Source organism: Loxodonta africana, chromosome 2 (genome assembly GCF_030014295.1).
Source record: "Loxodonta africana isolate mLoxAfr1 chromosome 2, mLoxAfr1.hap2, whole genome shotgun sequence".
NCBI lineage: Eukaryota > Metazoa > Chordata > Mammalia > Proboscidea > Elephantidae > Loxodonta > Loxodonta africana.
In genome coordinates this window covers 221925624-221946620 of record NC_087343.1, presented here as the reverse complement: position 1 = coordinate 221946620, position 20997 = coordinate 221925624, and the positions used below count along the sequence as shown (strand labels likewise).

Genomic DNA, 20997 nt, shown 5'->3' with positions numbered 1-20997 from the left:
TAGACTTTGCCCCAAGTCCCAGCCTCCCCTGCCCTCCATTCCTTGAATTAACCAGCCCTTTTTTCATAGGCTTAGGCAATCCCAAGTCTAACATGACACTTTTTTCCCCTACTTTTCAATGTTGATATCCGATGCCTGACTCCAGCTTAACATTCTTAAAATAAATCACATGTCCAATTGATTCAGCAACTTTAAAGGCAGAATTTGAGAATACCTGGAATGAAAGGTACTTTACCAGAAGAGCTAATTCCGCTTCTTTTTGTCAGCATAGCTTTAATTTTATTTTTCTTTCCCACTCTCAAAATGTGGTTTTTCCAGTTTGCAATTTAATTGGGAAACTGCCATTAATCCAAATCTGAGTATCTAAAATGTACACAGTAAGTTCTGTTGTGTGGAGTTTTCTTGGCACTAAAAATCTATTCTCTCTCTTGGCAAAAAACCCATAATTTTACGTGTCATGATGTTTAGTGGTTTTCCTTTAAAAAACAATTTTTAGCAGCAAATTTTTCCTCTGAACAGTTCCATTATCAATTCTAAGTTCATGCAAGACAAGACACACTGGGATTCCACTCAATTATTTGGTTTCCACTAATAAGGATAAAGTCTATGAAACTTAATTATTGTTTTTTTTTTATAAAACAGGCTGTTGGACAGTGATTTATTCGCAGTGACATTAAGTGGCAGAAGGCCAGAACTTGGCACTAAACCTTCCTTGGGAGGACGAGGCAAGCTCATTTAACATTAAATAACACCTCTTCACCTCTCAAATGAAATCATGGCACCTCCAAATCACCACTCCTTTCCCAAACTATTATCCAGAGCTCCGTGGAGCTGGTAAAACTGTACCGTGGAGAATTACTTAAGTAATTTTGAACCATAACTGACCCCAAATTTCTCTCCCGCAGAAATCTCTGCATCTAATGATGTGTCACGCAAAGGCCGTCCGAGTGTTCGTGAGTGGAAGGCATTCAGGGACCATTTCCTGCCATCACACACCAGACATCTGGTTCTTTAATGCCAGGTAGCTTTGTTTTAGGTTCCCCAGAAATGTGAAATTGTGTGTTGTAGCACAAATCATCCGACACCTATTGCTTGTGGTTCTTTTGAATTCACAAGGAAAAAAAAAATAGAATCAATCCTCATTTCTTGTGAATTTTTTAATAAGCCGTTGCAGTTTCTGAAGGCAGGGCTTCATTTCGGACTACCAAATAAGTTATCAAGAGCATAAATCATCGTTCTGACTAAAAATACTATTGTGAACATAGAAGCATCCATTTCCCATTGGAGGGCTGACGAGGTTTCTGACAACAATCTCACACTAAGCTTCATCTTTCAGGAAAGGATCGTGTCCCAGCATTTTCCACAGTTTTTATCACACGGTAGAAATATGACGCCCTCAAAGGGCTGCTACTTCCTTTCCTGTTCAAAGCAAGTCTCCTTGAATGTTTGCCAAGTGAAGTAACCATTTACATCACTTGAGGAGATGGGTGTCACTAACAGGGTTTTAACTCAAAGTTCAATTTCTAGCAGCACGTTCTGCCAGAAAAATGTCCCATATTCAATTGTCTATCTCATTCTTGTTGCTAAGTTATGCCTTTGTAATTTAAGTATTCCCATTAAAATGTCACATCCAATGACATCTGAGATGAAAAGGTAGAGAATTTTGGTATGAAATACAGAGCACCATAGCAAATTCGTTCAAACACCCCAACTTGAAACCTAACTTGCTACTGTTGTGGATGCTGGGAACAGTGCCTGCCTGTCTGTTGCAAGACAAATGGCTTCCATCTCAGAAACCTAACACGATAAGAGGAAAACACAGGATGACTGCTTAGAGAATAAGCAGCAGAGCTAACTAGGTCAGACCTGCAATTGCCTTGTTTTATTTCAGGGGTCTGGATTTTCCACAGCCAGGGGAGGACAGTCTAGGGGCGTTGACTCCACTGCTCTGTGAAGTGGTCCACAAAACAGGGATCAATGAAAAAGCCAACACGACTAGAAGAAAGTTGGACTTCCGGAGAGTTCACTTGGAAATGCCTTTTGAGACGAGGCGCTCTCGACTAGCTGGGACCAGGAGTGATACTGAGCATCTGATAACAGGATCTCTTCTCTCTATACTATTCCAAAAGGGCATCACCCCCTCCATGCGTCAACCCATCTTGAAGAACAGACAGAAGATTAATTTTCCTTCCAAGATGTAACTCATATCAGCTCTCACAAGAAGCTCACAGAAGATTCCCTCTGGTTGCTGGAGAGTCTATGAAGACACTCTGACATGCAGGAAGTGGCCTCCCTGTGTCTTTGTAACAGCCATATAATTCTTAATATGGAGGCTGGAGACGGAGTCAGCAAAGCCAGGAAAACCAGTTGCCGTCAAGTCCACCCCGGCTCTTGGTGACCCTATGTGTGTCAGAGCAGAACTGCACTTCATGGAGTTTTTAATGGCTTTGATCTTTGGCATTAGATCGCCAGGCCTTTCTTCCGAGGTGCCTCTGGGTGGATTCAAACCACCAACCTTTCGGTTAGTAGCCACACACTTGTTTGTGCTATCCAAGGACTGGTGAGCCGAGGAGATGGCTGAAACACGCACAAGAACACAAATGACATTGCAGTCAGAAGAGGTACTCAACGCTTAGCCCTTACATTGGAATTTTATTGTATGTCCAGCCCATCCCAAAAGCAATACAAAGAGAACACTGGATTTGGTATACAACCAAGGGAGGAGGGACATTGGCTTTGAACCCCTCTCCACATTACATCAGATCATAGAAGGCTGGCTACGTCAAGTTAAAGGCTTACACTTTTCTTTGGCAAAGGCCTCAAACAATGCTAACAAATGGGATTTGCCCAAATGAGGACACCACGCACCCAGTTCATCACCAAAGACTGAACTCACCAAAGGCAAGGAGCAAGTAGGTCAAATGCTAAGCAGATTTATTTACTGATTAGGGTGGTGAGCTTGAGCCCAGAGGGTTCTGCAAATGGAAGACATGGTTTCAAAGCACGAAGAAGAGTCTAAGTTTCCTCTACTTTCTTTTCACGCTTCTCATCTGCATTCCCTGAGAGTTGGTCAGAAGTACGGGCATTTAACCATTTTCCTATCTCTCAGTAGGGTAGTAACCATCTACCTCTAGGCAAGATCTGGAAAGAAAAACCACCGAACTGTTGTTAGTTGTCATGGGTCGATTCTGACTCACGGCGACCATGTGGGCAGAGTAGAACTGCTCTGTAGGGTTTTCAAGGCTGTGACCTTTTGGAAGCCAGCCTGTCTTTCAAGGCACCTCTGGGTGGGTTTGAACCACCAGTCTTCTGGGTAGTAGTTGAGTGCATAACTGTTTGTGCCACCCAGGGACTCCACAACCTAACTAGTGAAATATAATTGGTTTTTCTCAAGACACTGCTTATTAATTTTAAGTAAGAGTAAGCATGTGTGACAATGACCAGCTGGGAGACAGAACATTTCTGGGTTGATGTATGGTTCAGCACCTGTGACATCTGGCCTGCTGGAATGAGGGTTCCTTTAGGTGAGAGTAATGGCTACAGCCAGGCTGTTGCACCCCCACAGGCATGGCACCCTGGGCAAAGTCTCAACAGAGGTAGGTTTTTAGTTTTACACCAATGACACTCAGAAATATTGGGCACAAAAGGATAGGCTTCTTGCCCACTCTACTGCGATGGGCAAAGGCTGTCTGTCTTCAGAAGAGGCTGGTGAATACAGTCAGGGGATGACCTCCTAGTGGGTTCCAGCTCCCATTCAGAGCACAAAGAGAGACCCACAAAAAGGGCTGCTGCCCTGTTTCCGACTCAGAAGAGGGCAGCGCCCCCGGCTTCTTCTCCTGCCATTATATTGCAAGCCTTCTGCTCCCACACCGACCCGGGGTGAGATCTGGTGCAAAATAGCCTTTAAATGCAATTAATATAAAAGGTTTACTGTAAGCTAAGAGGGGTTACAAACTATATGCACTTTCTCCAGAGATCTGAGAAAGACGAAAATGAGCCACGGCTTGCGTTTTTTGGCGTCATGTCTAGACGTTTTGGCATAACCAGTCACATAAAGCCTGAAGTCCAATTCACTCTGTTTTGGTTTAGAAAAAGGTGTTTTTTTTTTTTTTTTTATTATTATCATTTCTCTTGGATGTAGGGGAGAAGGAGGAGACTTTAAAACCAAGAATCAAAATACAGCGAATCTGGAAGGCATCTGGGAGCACAATATTGATTTAAGACTCGTGGATACAGGAGGAAGCCTGGGCTCACGGCCCTGCCTGTTGCACTTGAGACGTCATTCTCGTCAAGGTTGAGTTCAAGGTCACCCGAGAGCAGAGGAGGGTTCATTTCCAGCGATGCCGCACAAGAGAGGACTCGTCATTGACGACCTCAGGGTGGCAGGGGCGATGCTGACACCGGAACGGAAGCAGCAGCAGGATGATTAAGACTAGAAGGATGATCCCACACACGCTCATGAGCGAATACGAGACAATCCAGAGAACGGGCTCCTTCAGAGGGAGGGCGGGGACACAGTTGCTGGCTATGTCGTCGGTTGAGAAGGGCCCAGAAATTTCAGACACTGGAGCACCTGCAATTTCTGAGGAGACAAAAGGGGAGAAATCCAGAGCTGTGAAACGAGCCGCCGATCTCTAACACAGGACGAAAGAGACAAACCCTTGCTCAATGAAACCACAGCCCAGTCGGCGCTCGGGTTCCGGCGACTCCAATACTGGAGTACGCGCTGCGAGAGGCAACCGTGGCAGGGTGACTCCAGCACCCAGTCCCCTGTGCACTGGGGTGACAGAGCGTTTGGACGTCTGTGGACGTGAGCCATGTGGTGGAGGGCCACGTACAGAGGGGCCAGCCAGATGCTTCTCACAGGGTTGGCAGGGCCAGGGTGCTAAAGAGGAAGAGAGCATCTTTGGGGCCGACAGAGACAGCCCATGTGGGTTATGCTTCCTCGGTCGAGATGAGAAAGGAGGAGGAGGAGTAACGTCTGCAGCAGAAAGCTTGCCAGATCTGCCTGAGTCACAGAGGCCTGCCCTGGTGGGATCACCCTGAATTCATGCTGTAAGGCCAAGTCTACAACAGTGTCCTCACGTTGGCCTGGGACCTACTCACACTCTTGAGGGGTTTTAAGACTGAATCAGGAGATCCTAACACTCCCTGCACTTGTCTTGTGTCACACCTGTACTGTACGGGTACCTCAAATCAGGAGTGGTAAATGAGTATACTGTCTGCTATGGGTTGAATTGTGTCCCCCCAAAAGACGTTTTGGAGTCCTGACCCTTATACCTGTGGATGTGACTCTGTTTGGGACTAGGGTTTTCTTTGTTCTATTAATGAGGCTTCATTGGTGTAGGGTGTGTCCTAAACCTAATCACTTCTGAGATATAAGGAACAGCACAGACACAGAGACGGGCAAGCACAAATGAGCAGAAGATGGATGCCATCTGATGATGGAGGCGGAAGAGTCTACAGCTCAGGAACTCCAAGGACTGCCAGCTACTAGAAGCTGAAATAGGCAAAGGACCTCCCCATAGGGCCAAGCTCTGAATTCAGATTTCTGGACTCTAGAACTGTGAGACAGTAAAGTAGGTCTGGCCTTTTTTAGGAATTTGAGATTTATTCTACATTTTTCTCCCATTCTATCTGGGACCTTCTGTCATGTTCCTGGTCAGAATGGCCAGAATTCTGGGAGCCAAGCACCATCTAGTTCTTTGGTCTCAGGTTTGAAGAGGTTGTGGTTGGTGTAGGCTATCAGTCCTGTGGATTAGTTTTTTCTCTGAGCCTTTGATTTCCTTCATTTTCTTTTGCTCAGACGAGTAGACACCAATAGTTGTATCTTAGATGGATGCTCACAAACTTAAGGCCCCAGACACTACTCACCAAACTCAGATGTAGAACATTATCTTTGTGAACTGTGTTATGCCAATTGACTAAGTTGTCCCCCAAGACTATGGTTCCAAGACTTTTGACCCAGTAAACTAATCCCACAAGTTGTTTGGATATGTCTAGGAAGCCTCTGTAACTGTGCCCCCATGTGGTTTGTTATATATGTGGATATAGATGCAGCACACACAAACGTGTGTCTACCTATGTGTACAGATACACCTGTATAGGCACGCGCACTTACTCTATATGCCTCCTGTACGCATACGTGCATCCATATGTAGTTAGGTAACCACACACATATTTTTTGGTTGTTTTTACTGTTGTAGCAAAATTGTATATGTTACAGCATTTACTAAAATTGTCTCTTTTTCTCATGTACTTCTTAGTGTCTTTCTCTACCTTGGTCAAGCCATGCTGACTTCACCCATATTTGGAATGGCCTTTCTCTTCACCAAAAGTAACAAGTGTCTACTACCTAGAAAGTGATTCCCCCTCCCATCCCTTGTTTTTTTTTTTTTTTTTTTATCTGTCTTAGGCTGAGTTCTCTAGAGAAGCAAAACCAGTGAAGCATGTGTATATATATCATGTATGTATACAGACTAAGGTGCTCCTGACCCAAGCCACGGTATTTTCAATCACCTCATATGCATGTGAAAGCTGGACAATGAATAAGATGACCGAAGAACAATTAATGCCTTTGAATTATGGTGTTGGCGAAGAATATTGAACATGCCCCAGAGTGCCAAAAGAACAAACAAATCTGTCTTGGAAGAAATAGAGCCAGAATGCTCCTTAGAGGCAAGGATGTAGAGACTACGTTTCACATACTTTGGACATCTTATCAGGTGGGATCAGTCAGTGGAGAAGGGGCATCATGCTTGGTAAAAGAGAGGGTCAGCAGAAAAGAGGAAGACCCTCAAAGATAAGGATTGACACAATGGCTGCTATAATAGACTCAAGCCTAACAACAACTGTGAGGATGGTACAGGACCGGGCGGTGTTTCCTTCTATTGTACACGGGGTTGCTATGAGTCAGAACTGAATCAATGGCACCTAACAACACAACAACATGAAATGGTAGAATATTACTTAAAGGCTGTTGTTAGCTGTTGTTGAGTTGTGCCCTCCCTGACTCACAGAGACCCCATGTACAACACAACAAAATGTTGTCTGTTCCTGCACCATTCCCATGATCATTTGCAGTTGGGACTGTTGTGCCCTATGGGGTTTTCACTGGCTGATTTTTGGAAGCAGGTTGCCAGGCCTTTCTTCCTAGTCTGTCTTAGTCTGGAAGCTCTGCTGAAACCTGTTTAGCATCACAGCAACATGCAAACCTCCACTGACAAACAGGTGGTGGCTGAGAATGAAGTGCGCTGGCCGGGAACTGAACCTAGGCCTCCTGCATGGAAGGCGAGAATTCTACCTCTGAACCACCATTCCCCTCTTCCCCCACTTAAAGGTAGACTGTGATCAGTTAAAGATGTACACTATAAACCCTAAAGCAACCAGTAACGTAACACAACAAGGAGTTATAGCTAGTAAACCAGTCAAGGAGATAAAAACAAGTAATAAATATACTCAATCCAAAAAAAAAAAAAAAGAAGGCAGAAAAAGAAGAAAAGGGAAACAAAGAACAGATGAGACAGAGGAAACAAATAGCAAGATGGTAGTCTTAAAGCCAACCCTACCAATCATTACATTAAATGTAAACAGTCTAAACCAGAGGTCAGCAAATTGCTTCTGTAAAGGGCCAGATAGTAAATATGTTACATAGAGTTTTTGTCACATGTCCTTTTATTATTATTTACAACTCTTTAAAAATGTCAAATCTATTCTTAGCTAATAGGGCATACAAAAAGGCTACAGGCCAGATTTGGCCTGCAGGCTGTTGTTTGCCACTCCTGGTCTAAACACCCCAGTTAAAAGGCAAAGATTGTTCAGTTGGATAAAAAGCAACACCCAGGTATATGCTGTCTACGAGAAACCCACTTTAAATGTAAAGACTCAAGTAGGTTAAACGTAAAAGAATGGAAGATGTATCATGCTAACACAAACCAAAAGAAACCCAGAGTAGGAGTATTACTCAGACAGAGTTTATTTCATAGCAAAGATGATAATTTCATAATAATAAGAGGGTCAATTCACCAACAACAGTTAATAATTCTAAAAGTTTATACGCCTAATAACGGAGTTTCGAAATACACGTACGAAGAACTACTAGAATTGCAGCGAGAAAGAGACAAATCCACAAATACAGCCAGAGATTTCAACATTCGTCTCAATAATTGATAAAACAAGTCAACAGAAAATAAACACACCTTATAAGAATACCTGAACAACACTATCAATCAACTTGACCTAATTGACAATTATAGAACACTCCACTGACAACAGCAGAGTATATGATGTTTTCAAGAGCAGACAGAATATTTACCAAGACAGACTATATTCTTGGCCATAAAACAATATATTTGAAAGGATTCAACTTGTACAAATTATATTCTCTGACCACAGTGGAATTAAATTAGAAATCAGTTACAGAAAGGTATTTGGAAAATCTGTCAACATTTGGAAACTACTGTTATTTCTAAATAACCCATGGGTCAGTCAAAGAAGAAAACAAAAGAGATATTAGAAAGGATTTTAAATTAAATGAAAACTAAATTTTCTAAAAATCGTGGAATGTAGTTAAGGCAGTGCCTGTTGCTGCCAAGTCAACTCTGACTCATGGGACCGTATGTAGAACAGAACGAAATACTGCCTGGTCCTGTGCCATCTGCATGATTGTTGGTATGTTCGAGTCCATCGTTGTGGCTCGTCTGTCAATCCGTCTCCTTAAGGATTCCCCTTGTTTTCACTGACCCTCTACTTTACCAAACATGATATATTTTTCTATTGACTGAATAGTACTTAGAGAAAAATCTGTAATACTAGATACCTGTATTAGCAAAGAAGAAAGGTATTAAATCAACTACCTCTGACTCCACTTTAAGAAACAAAAAAGCAAATTAAGCCAAAAGTAAGCTGACAATAAAAAAAAATACGAGCACAAATCAATAACAAAGAAAACAAAAATAGAGAAAAACCAAAGAAAACAAAAGCTAGTTCTTTAAGAAGATCAACGAAATTGATAAACCTTAAGCTTCACTGATGAGGAAACAAAGAGAAGACACAAACTATCAATATCAGGAAGGAAAGAGGTGGCATTATTACAGATCCTACAGGCATTAAATGGAAAATAAGGGAACATCATGAACAACTTTATTCTAATAAATTTGGCAACTTCAAAATGAAACAAATTCTTTGAAAGATCAAAGCTATCAAATCTTACTCAAGAAAAAATATATAGCATGAGTAGCCCTATATCAATTAAAGATATTGAATTTGTAGTTAAAAAAACTTCCCAGAAAGAAAAATCCAGGCCCAGATGGCTTCACTGAAGGTTTCTACCTAATTCTAAGGAAGAAATAATATGAATTCTACACAAACTCTTTCAGAAAACTCTAAGGGAAGAAATACTTCTCAAACTCATACTATGAGGTCAGCATTACCCTGACATCAAAACCAGAGAAAGAAATTTCAAGAAAAGAAAATGATAGGCCAATATTCCTTATAAACACAGATGTGACAATTCTTAACACATTTTAGAAAATTGACCCTAACACTATTTAAAAAGGATAATACATCCTGAATCAGTAGGATTAATCCCAGGCTGTCATGGATTGAATCATGTCCCTTCAAAATCTGTGTATCAACTTGGTTAGGCCATGATTCCCAGTATTGTGTAGTTGTCCTCCATTTTGTGATTGTAATTTCATGTTGAGAGGATTAGGGTGGGACTGTGACACCAACCTCACTCAGGTCACCTCCCTGATCCTGCGCCACCTTTTAGCAAGAGATGAAAGGGAAGCAAGCAGAGAGTTGGGGACCTCATGCCACCAAGAAAGCAGCACCAGGAGCAGAGCATGTCCTTTGGACACGGGGTCCCTGTGCCTGAGAAGCTCCTTGACCAGGGGAATATTGAGGACAAGGACCTTTCTCCAGAGCCGATAAAGAGAGAAAGCCTTCCCCTGGGGCTGACACCCTGAATTTGGACTTGTAAGCCACTAGACTGTGAGAGAATAAATTTCTCTTTGTTAAAGCCATCAACTTGTGGTATTTCTGTTATAGCAGCACTAGATGACTAAGACACGGGAACACAAAGTGGCTTAACATTAAAAAATTCAATCAGTGTAATTCACAATATTAACAGACCAGAAAAGAAAAACCCTGTAGTCATCTTAAGAGATGCAAAAAAAGTATATGACAAAATCCAAAATCTAATTCTGATAAAAGCTCTCAACAACTTAGGAATATACAAAACAATCAAAATTTCCTCAGTCTGTTAAAGGACATCTAAGAAAGCAACTATTCATAAGGTTTTTACTGGCTAATTCTTTTCAGAGGTAGACCACCAGGTTCTTCTTCTGAAAAGAATTAGCTAGGGAAAACCTTATGAATAGCAGCAGAACATTGTCTGATATAGTGCCAGAAGATGAGCCCCCCAAGTTGGAAGGCACTCAAAAGACGACTGGGGAAGAGCTGTCTCCTCAAAGTAGAGTCGACCTTAATGACATGGATGGAGTAAAGCTTTCAGGACCTTCATTTGCTGATGTGGCACAACTCAAAATGAGAAGAAACAGCTGCAAACATTAATAATCTGAACATGGAATGTACGAAGTATGAACCTAGGAAAACTGGAAATCATCAAAAATGGAATGCATAAACAGCAATATCCTAGGTGTTAGTGAGCTGAAATGGACTGGTGTTGGCCATTTTTAATCAGACAATCATATGGTCTACTATGCTGGGAACAACAATTTGAAGAGGAATGGTGTTGCATTCATTGTCAAAAAGAACATTTCAAGATCTTTCCTGAAGTACAACCCTGACAGTGATAGGATAATATCCATACGCCTACAAGGAAGACCAGTTAATATGACTATTATCCAAATTTACGCACCAACAACTAAGGCCAAAAATGAAGAAATTTAAGATTTTTACCAACAACAAGAAAGCATCTGCAGCTGGCATAATGGTTAATCATGAAACACTGGATGCTTTTCCAGTAAAATTGGGAATAAGGCAAGGGTATATGGTCTCCCCACTTTTATTCGAAAGTATACTGGAGGTTCTAGCCAGTGCAATAAGGCGATAAAAATAAATAAAAGGCATAGCACCCAGAAAGAAAGAAGTAAAACTGTCTTTATTCATAGACAACATAATCATCTATGTAGAAAATCCTGTGGAATCCACAAAAAGGATACTGGAACTAATAAGTGAGTTTAGCAAGACTGCAGGATACAAGATCAATATACAAAAATCAATTCTATGCCTATATACTATCAGTCTACAATCAGAAATTGAAAATAAAAAACCAATATTAGACTAATGGAGTAGAATCGAGAGCCCAGAAATAAATCCATACATCTATGGTCAACTCATTTTCAACAAGGGTGCTAAGTATATCCAATGGGGAAGGAAGAGCGTCTTCAACAGATGGTGCTGGAAAAGCTGGGTCTCCACGTGCAGAAAAATGAAACAAGGTCCATACCTCACACCATACACAAAAACTAATTCAAAATAGATCAAGGACCTAAATATTAAATCTAAAACTACAAAGGTCTTGGAAGAAAATACAGGGGTGAAGCTGTGGGACCTAATTTTTTTTCAGTGATAGGTTATCAAACACAATACAAATGCAGGAGCAGAAGAGGACAAAATAGATAATTGGGACCTCAGAAAAATTAAATACTTATGTTCATCAAAAGACTTTATCAAAAGAGTAAAAAGACAACCTAACTAACCTAACCCATTGCCGTCGAGTCAATTTTCTATTTTACCCCACAAGCTTGGTGAGTTGTACCTGGGGTCTTAAAAGCTTGCAAGCAGCCATCCAAGATACAACAATTGGTCTCTATTTTCCTGGAGCAGCAAAGGAAGAAGATAACCCAGAAATAGGACAAGGAACTTGACAGTAGGCCTAACTGCCTCCATGAACTACTGCCTTCTTAGCCATGAGACCAGAAGAACTGGATGGTGCCTAGCTACCAGTATTGAACAACTTTGATTATGGAATTAATAGATGAGTCCTGATCAAAAGGGAAAAAAATGTGGACAGAAGACAGAATCCGGACTCACTGGACCCATTGAGACTGGAAGAGCTCCTGAATCTATCGCTCTGAGAAAATCTTCAAACCATGAACTGAAATCATCCTCTGAAGTTATCTTTAAACTAAACAACCCTTTATCTAAATTAGTAAAGAATATTTGACATGAGTGTTGCACTTTCTTAAAGAATTATCTATATGAGATCAAACTGTCAACAGTAACTCTAAAGCAGAGACGAGAAGGTTAGTGAATCTAAATCAACGGTGGTGAAACAGCACGGGTAGAGACTGCGAGGATGGTGACTCAACGTGAAGAACGTAACCAACGTTATTGAACCGTATATGTAGAAACTGGGTGTATGTTCTGGGATCTTGAAAAAAAAACACACAACGACATTTACAATAGCATAAAAATATGAAATAAAACATGTGCAAGACCTGTACACTCAAAACTCTGAAATGCTGTTGAGGGAAATTAAAAAAGATTTAAATAAATGGAGAGATCTACCATGTTCAGGTAGCTGAGTGGCACACATGGCTAAGCACTCTACTACTAGCCAAAAGGTTGGCAGTTTGAACCTACCCAGAGCTACCTCAGAAGATAGGCCCAGTGATCTGCTGCCAAAAGGTCAGTCTTGAAAACCCTATGGAGCAGTTCTACTCTACACACATGGGGTCACCATGAACTGGAATCAATTCAATGGCTACCAACAACCAAACCATGTTCATTTATAGAAAGACTCAATCTTGTTTATTAATTTCCCCTAGATTGATCTGTTTTTTTTTTTTTTTTAGATTGATCTGTAGATTCAACACAGTCCCAAAAAAACCCCAGAAGGATTTTTTTTTCTTTATAGAAGTTGTCAAGCTGATTCTAATATTCACATGAGAATGAAAAAGAACTAGGATAGGTATTTGGGGATTTACACTACCTAACTTGTTTTATCTATAGGGTTGCTATGAGTCGGAGCCGACTCGATGGCACTGGGTTTGGTTTTTGGGTTTTTTAACTTGTTTTATTATAAAGCTACAATAATCAAGACTGTGGTTTTGGCATGAAATAGACATATAGGTTGACAGAACACAATAGTGAGTCCAGAAATAGACCCAGACATATGTAGCCAACTGAGTTTTGACAAAGGTACAGAGGCAATTTGGTTATCTAGTGCTGCTCTAACAGAAATACCACAAGTGGATGGCTTTAACAAAGAGAAATTTATTCTCTCACAGTCGTCTAGCAGGCTACAAGTCAAATTCAAGGTGTCAGCTTCAGGGAAAAGCTTTTTCTCTGTTAGCTCTGGAGGCAGGTTCTTGTCAATCTTCCCCTGGTCCAGGAGCTTCTCAGGGCAGGGACTCCAGGTCCAAAGGACGTGCTATTCTCCTGGCTCTTGTTTCTTGGTAGTATGAGGTCCCCATTTCTCTCTGCCTCCTTCTCTCTTTTATATCTCAAAAAAGATCAGCTTAAGACACTATCTACTCTTGTAGATCTCATCAATATAACTGCCCCTAATCCATTTCATTAACATCATAGTGATAGGATTTACAACACATAGGAAAATCACATCAGTTGACAAAATGGTAGACAATCACACAATACAATCCATAACACAACTCAACAGACAAAAGGTAGTCTTTTCAACAAACGATGTTAAAACAATTGCTAAAAATGACCTTTAATGTGTACCTTGTACCCTTTCAAAAATTAACTCAATACATCAAAGACTTAAATATAAAACCTAAAACTATAAAACCTCTAGAAGGAAACACTGGAGAAAATCTTTGTGACCTTAAGTTAGGCAAAATTTATTAGCCACAACACCAAAAAGCACTTCCATAAAAGAAAAAAAAAAATCAATAAATTTGATACATCAAAATTAAGAACTTGTCCTCTTTGAAGGACAATGTTAAGAGAATTAAAAGACCAGGAGAAAATATTTGCAAGTAGCATTTCTCATAAAGGACTTATATCCAGAATATATAAAGAACTCTTAAAATTTAATAAGAAGAAAACAAACAATCCAAAAATAGAGAGAAAAATTTAAAAGATACTTCACCAAAGAAGCTACATAGATGGAAAATGAGGACAGAAAAAGATGTTCCACATCAGTAGTCATTAGGGAAATGCAAATTAAAACTACAATAAGATACCTATCTAAATAAAGACCAACCATATCAATGTTGGCAAGGATGTGGAGCAACTGGAACACTTACACATTGGTGGTGGGAATGTAAAATGATATAGCCAACTCTGTTTTTTTTTTTTTATTATTGTACATTAGATGAAGGTTTACAGAACAAACTAGTTTCTCATCAGTTAGTACACACATTGTTCTATGACACTGGTTAGCAACCCCACCACGTGTTAACACTCTCTCTTTTCAACCCTGGGTTCCCTATTACCAGCTTTCCTGTTCCCTCCTGCCTTCCAGTCCCTGCCCCAAGGCTGGTGTGCCCCTTTAGTCTTGTTCTGTTCCATGGGCTTGTTCAATCTTTGGATATAGCCAACTTTGAAACACAGTTTGGCTGTTTCATAAGAAGGGAAACATATACCTACCATATGACCTAGCCATTCAACTCCTAGATATTTACCCAGGAGAAATGAAGTATATGCCCAAGACTTATACACAAATGTTCACAGAAGCTTAATGTGTAAAAGCCAAAAACTGGCAACAAACTAGAATTTTGTCAACAGGTGAATGGAGGTAAACAAACTGTGGTGTATTCATACAATGAAGTATTGCTCGGTCATAAAAAGGAATTAACTCTGATGCACGAAATAAATGGAGGGATCTCAAAATAATTATGCTGAGTGAAAGTCAGACCTAAAAGAATACATAATGAGTGATCCCATTTATATAAAACTCTAGAAAATGCAAACTTTTCCATAGTGATCACCACTGTCTATCCATTTGTTTTACTATGGGGGCTTGTGTGTTGCTATGATGCCAGAAGCTTTGCCACTGGTGTTTCAAATACAAGCAGGGTCATCCATGGTGCAAAGGTTTGAGCAGAGTTTCCAGACTAAGGCAGACTAGGAAGAAAGGACTGGCAATCTACCTCTGAAAATCAGCTAATAAAAATCCTATGGAGCACAACAGAATACTGTCTGATACAGTGTTGGAAGACGAGCCCCTAGGTTGAAAGGCACTCAGAATGCACAGTGGCTGCAACAATGAACTCGACCATATCAAGACCCTAAAGATGGTGCAGGATCAGGCAATGTTTCATTCTGTGGTACATGGGTCGCCATGAGTCAGGGCTGACTCAACAGCAACACAACAACAACATCCATAGTGACAAAATACAGGTCAATGGCTGCCTGAGGATAGAGTGGGGTGGGCAAGGGCTGGGGCAGGTTGATATAAAATTTTCTAGAAGACTTTTGGGCTTGATGGATATATTTATTATCTTGTTTGCTATGCCAGTTTCACGGGTGTATACACACATATGTAAAAACTTCTCAAAGTGTATCCTTTAAACACAAACTATTCACTTTTTGCCAATTATATCTCAAAAAAAGCTGTTTTTAAAAAAAAGAAAAGGAAAAGAACAAGGCAGTCAAAAAAGTGTATTTAAGAACAACACATATGATACAATAACATTCAGGTTAAAAAAAGAAAAACCAAACCAAGCCCAACTATGCTAGGTTCCTGGGGATTCACTTTAGTATCGCTCTTCAATGCCCAAGCTCATATACGTTTTTAAAATCTAAGCTATATTTAATAATAAAAAAATCACAGTTTTACAATCAGAAAAAATATGCATTAAAAATACTTTTGAAAAAGGCACCAATTTAGAATGTCAGACATAACGCATTGTCTGGAAACAATGGTACGCTCACGTTTGCTAACGAGCTGCTGCTGTTTTTGGCAGCGGCCATTTTGTTGGCCCGACTGATGGCAACTCCATGCACAATGGAACAAAACGCTGCCCCGTGCTGTGCTATCCCCATGATTGGCTGTGGAAAAGACCACTGTGATCCATAGGGTTTTCACTGGCTGATATTCAGAAGTAGATCACCAGACCCTTCCTCCTAGTTTGTCTTAGTCCGGAAGCTGCACCGAAACCTGTTCACATCATAGCAACATGCAAACCTGCACAGACAGACGGGTGGTGGCTGCGCATGAGGTATACTGGCTGGGAATCAAACCTGGGTCTGCCACATGGAAAGTAAGCATTCTAACACTGAACCACTGCTGCCTCATTGTTAACTAAACCCATGGCCATCGAGTCGATTCTGACTCATAGCAACTCTAAAGGACAGAGTAGAACTGCCCCATAGGGTTTCCAAGGAGCAGCTGGTAGATTCAAACTGCCGACTTTTTGGTTAGCAGCTGAGCTCTTAACCACTACACCACGAGGGCTCTGCATTCCTTAGCTACTGAATAGTAAAGAAAAGTTGATTTAAAGTCACTCCTGGAGAATATCTTCTAGGAATGCCATTCACTGGACGGTGTGGGCATTTATAACATACTCTACTAATTCTCCAGGGATCAGTCCCTGGAGAAGGACATCATGCTTGGTAAAGTAGAGGGTCAGCAAAAGAGTACAAGACCCTCAATGCAGTGGATTGACACAGTGGCTGCAACAACGGGCTCAAGCATAACGATTGTGAGGATGGCTCAGGACTGGACAGTGTTTCGTTCTGTTGTACACAGGGTCACTATGAGTCAAGACCAACTCGATGGCACCTCGCAACAGAAATTCTATGGCCATAGATTTTTTTTTTTATACCGGATTTATATATGAGATCATATTATGCCATGGTTAAAAGCATGGGCCCTTGGGGCCAGACTTCTGGGTTTTAAAGCCTACCTCCTTGCTTATGAGCTGTGTGACCTTGGCCAAGTTACTTAATTCTTTGAGCCTCAGTTTCCTCATCTGTACAATGGGATAATAATAGCACCTGCATGTCAGTCTTGTTGGAAGGGTAACTGAGTTAAGACATGTTAAACACTTAGCGCTGTGCCTGGGTAAGTCAGTGTTATATAAGTGTCAGGTATTATTGTATTAATATTTTTAATTCTTAAATCAATGTCTTGGGTTAAAATTTTAATTATGCCGATTGTCTTCCCCCCAAAAGGTCAAGATAAGGTCTTGATAATGTGTTGCTGAGGAAGAAACATCAATTTACCAAGGATAAAAAAGATAAGATAGATGACTGACATCGAGTTCACTCTGACTCACAGCGACCTTATGTACGATACGAAACGTTGCCCTGTCTTGTGTCATCATGATCGATGGCATGTTTGAGTCCATTGTTGAGGCTGTTTTGCCAGTCCATTTCACTGAGGGTCTCCCTCATCCTCCCTGGCCTTCTACACCAAACACTATGTCCTCCTCTAGCAATTAATCCTTCTTTTTTTTAATGACGTGTCCAAAGCCAGTGAGTTGGACAATGTTTTGTTGTGATCCCTAGATTTGGCATTAGCTGATTTTCAGAAGTAAATCACCAGGTTTTCTTTCTTGTCTGTAAGCTCCACTGAAACCTGCCCCCCATTGGTCACCCTGCCAGTATCTGAAATACTGGTGGCCTAGCTTCCTCCATCACAGCAACATGCAAGCCATCACAGTACTACCAGTAGGCAGATGGGTGGTGGAACACGGTGAGGGTCAAGTCTTTTTTTTCCACAGCACACAAACTAAAGGGAACAGTCCTCCATGCTAATGATTTAGCCCCTGAGATGTGTTCTGAGTAGGCAGGGTTTACTTGGAAAAGCGCTGTTCTGAAGTCTGGGGACAGGCTTCTGAGCCCAGGGCCACCACCCTTTGCTCTGTGAACACGTGACAGTCGGGCGGTATCTCAGGTCTCAGGCGTGGGGCTGGCTGATTTCAGTCCTTAGGGTGCCTGGCTTTGGCATCTTTTGATTGTACTCTAAAAGAATGGCAGAGGCTTATCTCTGAGATTCTGTGCTTAGCAGCTAACTTTCCTATTTTTCAACATGAACGTGGACCAGATGATCCACTTGCAACTGGAGGCAAGAAAGCTTCAGAGAAGTGACGTCATCACCCGTGAGGCATCTCGAGTTTTGCAGGCTGGAATCGACACAGCTCTTGGGTACTAAATGTCTCAATCTATAAAAAGCGATGGGTGGTATTTCAGAAGCTTTGGACACATTAGGATTACAGAAAGTTGTCAGTTTTATCACTCTATTATTTTCCTAGCTATACAACACCTGGCCCTGGCAACAGAGAGCAGCTGAAAGTGATCCGGTCCCCAGTATTGCTCCAGGGGCATGAGGCCACATGAGGTAAGACCCAGGTCACAGCACTGTTTGGGTGGCCAGCTCACATCACACCTGGATTTCTATCTTACTAGTCTTGCTTGGCTCCAGGAAGTGGACAGTGAATCTCAGCAGGGTGGGGTGCACTGAGGACAGGCAAGGGCAGCGAAACTTTCCCCCAAATACCCATCTCCCTCCCACCACCACTATTCTGACATGCCTTGACTGAAGAAGGGGGTAAGGATGCAGACCCTGGAGATTTGAAAAGCTCCCCAGGAAATCCTAATCAAGGAGTCCCACTCAGTCCCCTCCTCCACCCTTACAGAGAAGCCTGGTTCTATCGCTAAGGGTTGTCTGACAAACATTATTATCACGATTACCAAAATTATTGTCGTTGTTATGGTTGCTAGGTGTCTTCAGTCAGCTCCAACTCGTAGACTCATGGACCTTACGTGTAACAGAATGAAATATTGCCCAGTCCTGCGCCATCCTTACCATGCTTGCTATGTTTAAGCCCTTAGTTACAGTCGCTGTCTGTGCCAATTCATCTCACTGACAGTCTCCCTTGTTTCTGCTGACTCTCTACTTTATCAAGCATGATGCCCTTTTCTAGGGACTGGTCCCCCCGGGTAACATGTCCAAAGTAAGCAAGTCAAAGTCTCGCCATCCTTGCTTCTAAGGAGCATTCTGGCTGTACTTCCTCCAAGACTGATTTGTTCATTCTTCTGGCAGTCCATGGTATAGTCAATATTCTTTGCCAACACCGTAATTCAAAGACGTCAATTCTTCTTTGGTCTTCCTTATTCATTGTCCAGTTTTTGTATGCACATGAAGCAACTGAAAAGACTGTGGCTAATACCAGGCGCGCCTTAGTCATCAAAGTGACATCTTTGCTTTTTAAGATTTAAAGAGGTCTTTTGTCACAGATTCGCCCAAGGCAATACGTTGTTTGATTTCCTGACTGCTGCTTCCGTGGCCATTTTTGTTATTGTTACAAAACCAAAATAAAAGACAGAGAGAAGGGCAGCTTCCAAAGATGTTGGCTCCATCAAATGGTAGTGGGAGCTAAGATGAAACTTCTTGCCAGTATAACACACAGAAATGAGGATAAAAAACAAAATAAAAAACAAACCCACTGCTGTTGCTTCTGAGTCCTAGCAACGCTTTAGGACAAAGTAGAGCTTCCCCAGAGGATTTCCAAGGCTGTAACCTTTACAGAAGCAGACTGCCACGTCTTTCTCCCGCAGAGTGGCTGGTGGATTCGAACCGCCCACCTTTTGGTTAGCAGCCAAGCGCTTTAACCACTGCGCCACCAGAATGCCTTTAGGATAAAATACAACCTCTAAATTTTAAACATGTAGCTGAGCCCAGAATCAAGAGACATTCCTCAATTAGAAATAGGCCCCAGAATACATCAATGTTCATCGCAGGGCTATTCACAATAGCCAAAGGTAGAAACAACCCAAATGCCCATCAACAGATAAATGGATAAACAAAACGTGGTCTACACATGCAATGGAATGATGTCGAGCCAGATAAAGGGATGAAGCTTTAATACATGCTACAGTGCGGATGTTCCATGCCCTGGTGGTGTAGTGGTTAAGAGCTACGCTGCTAACCAAAAGGTCGGCAGTTCAAATCCACCAGGTACTCCTTGGAAAACTCTATGGGGTAGTTCCAATCTGTCCTATAGGGTTGCTATGAGAATCGACTCGATGGCAATGGGTTTGTTTTTTGGTTTTGACAGTGTCGATGAACCTTGAAAATATTACGCTGAGTGAAATAAGTCAGATGCAAAAGGACAAATATTACATGATCCCACTGACACGAAATATCTAGAACAGGCAAATGCATAGTAATCAAGGTTTAGTAGTGGTTGGTTACTGGGGTGGGTGACAGAAGAAATTTGAGTACTGAGTTAAGGGTGACGAAAAATTTGGAAACAGAAAGTAGCATTGGCTTTACAACATGGTGAATGTAATTACTGTCACTGAATGGTACACATAGCAATGGTTGAAATGGAAAATATTTTGTTATATATATTCTACCACAATAAAATTAAAAAGAAAGAAAGAAAGAGGCCCTAGGGCTAGGGTCCAAGCCCCTGCCAGATATTAAGTCTTATTTCAAGTATAAAAATTAAAAACACATGGTGTCACAGGGACAGACAACTAGACCAATGGGACAAGACAGAGTCCACAGAAAGAGACCTGGGTAGATGTGGGGAGGAGCAGTTCTGGTGGCGCAGTGGCTAAGTGCTCGGCTGCTAACCAAAAGGTTGGCGGTTCGAACCCACCAGCTGCTCCTCAGAAGAAAGATGTGGCAGTCTGCTTCCATAAAGATTATGGCCTTGGAAACCTGTGTGGGCAGTGACACTTTGTCTTACAGGGTCGTCACGAGTTGGAATTGGCTCAGCGGCAATGGGTTGGGATTTTTTTTTCCGTACGTGGGGGCTTGGTATATGACAGAGATAGTACTCAAATTCAGTGCGTACCTTGCAAAAAGTGTTTACCCTGAATGCTAGTTCACAGGATATGAGGTTAGAGGGAGAAGTTAAATGACACCATTAGGTAACACTGAGACAAATCCAGATATGAAACCTTCTATAAAACTGGCCTTCCTTCCCACCCACTCCCCTGCCAAAAAAAAAATAATAAGTATATTTTTGGGACAATGGGGGAAATCTGAATATAGCCTAGACAGTACATAATATCAGCTAATTATTGCTATTTAAAAAAATATTC

At 41.5% G+C, this 20997-nt stretch overlaps 1 protein-coding gene across 4 annotated transcripts in view; it reads right to left on the bottom strand.

Moving 5' to 3' along the window:
• Nucleotides 1-4078: 4078 nt before the first annotated feature.
• BACE2 (beta-secretase 2) overlaps nt 4079-20997 on the bottom strand; it is a 116733-nt gene continuing 99814 nt past the window's right edge. For 3 of the 4 annotated variants that reach the window (XM_064279474.1, XM_064279476.1, XM_064279475.1), the window contains one exon: nt 4079-4582. In XM_064279474.1, coding sequence (XP_064135544.1) covers nt 4329-4582 — 254 coding nt within the window. In that variant the 3' untranslated portion in view covers nt 4079-4328. The remainder of the gene's footprint in view (nt 4583-20997) is intronic. The other variant, XM_064279477.1, reaches the window with a different exon arrangement.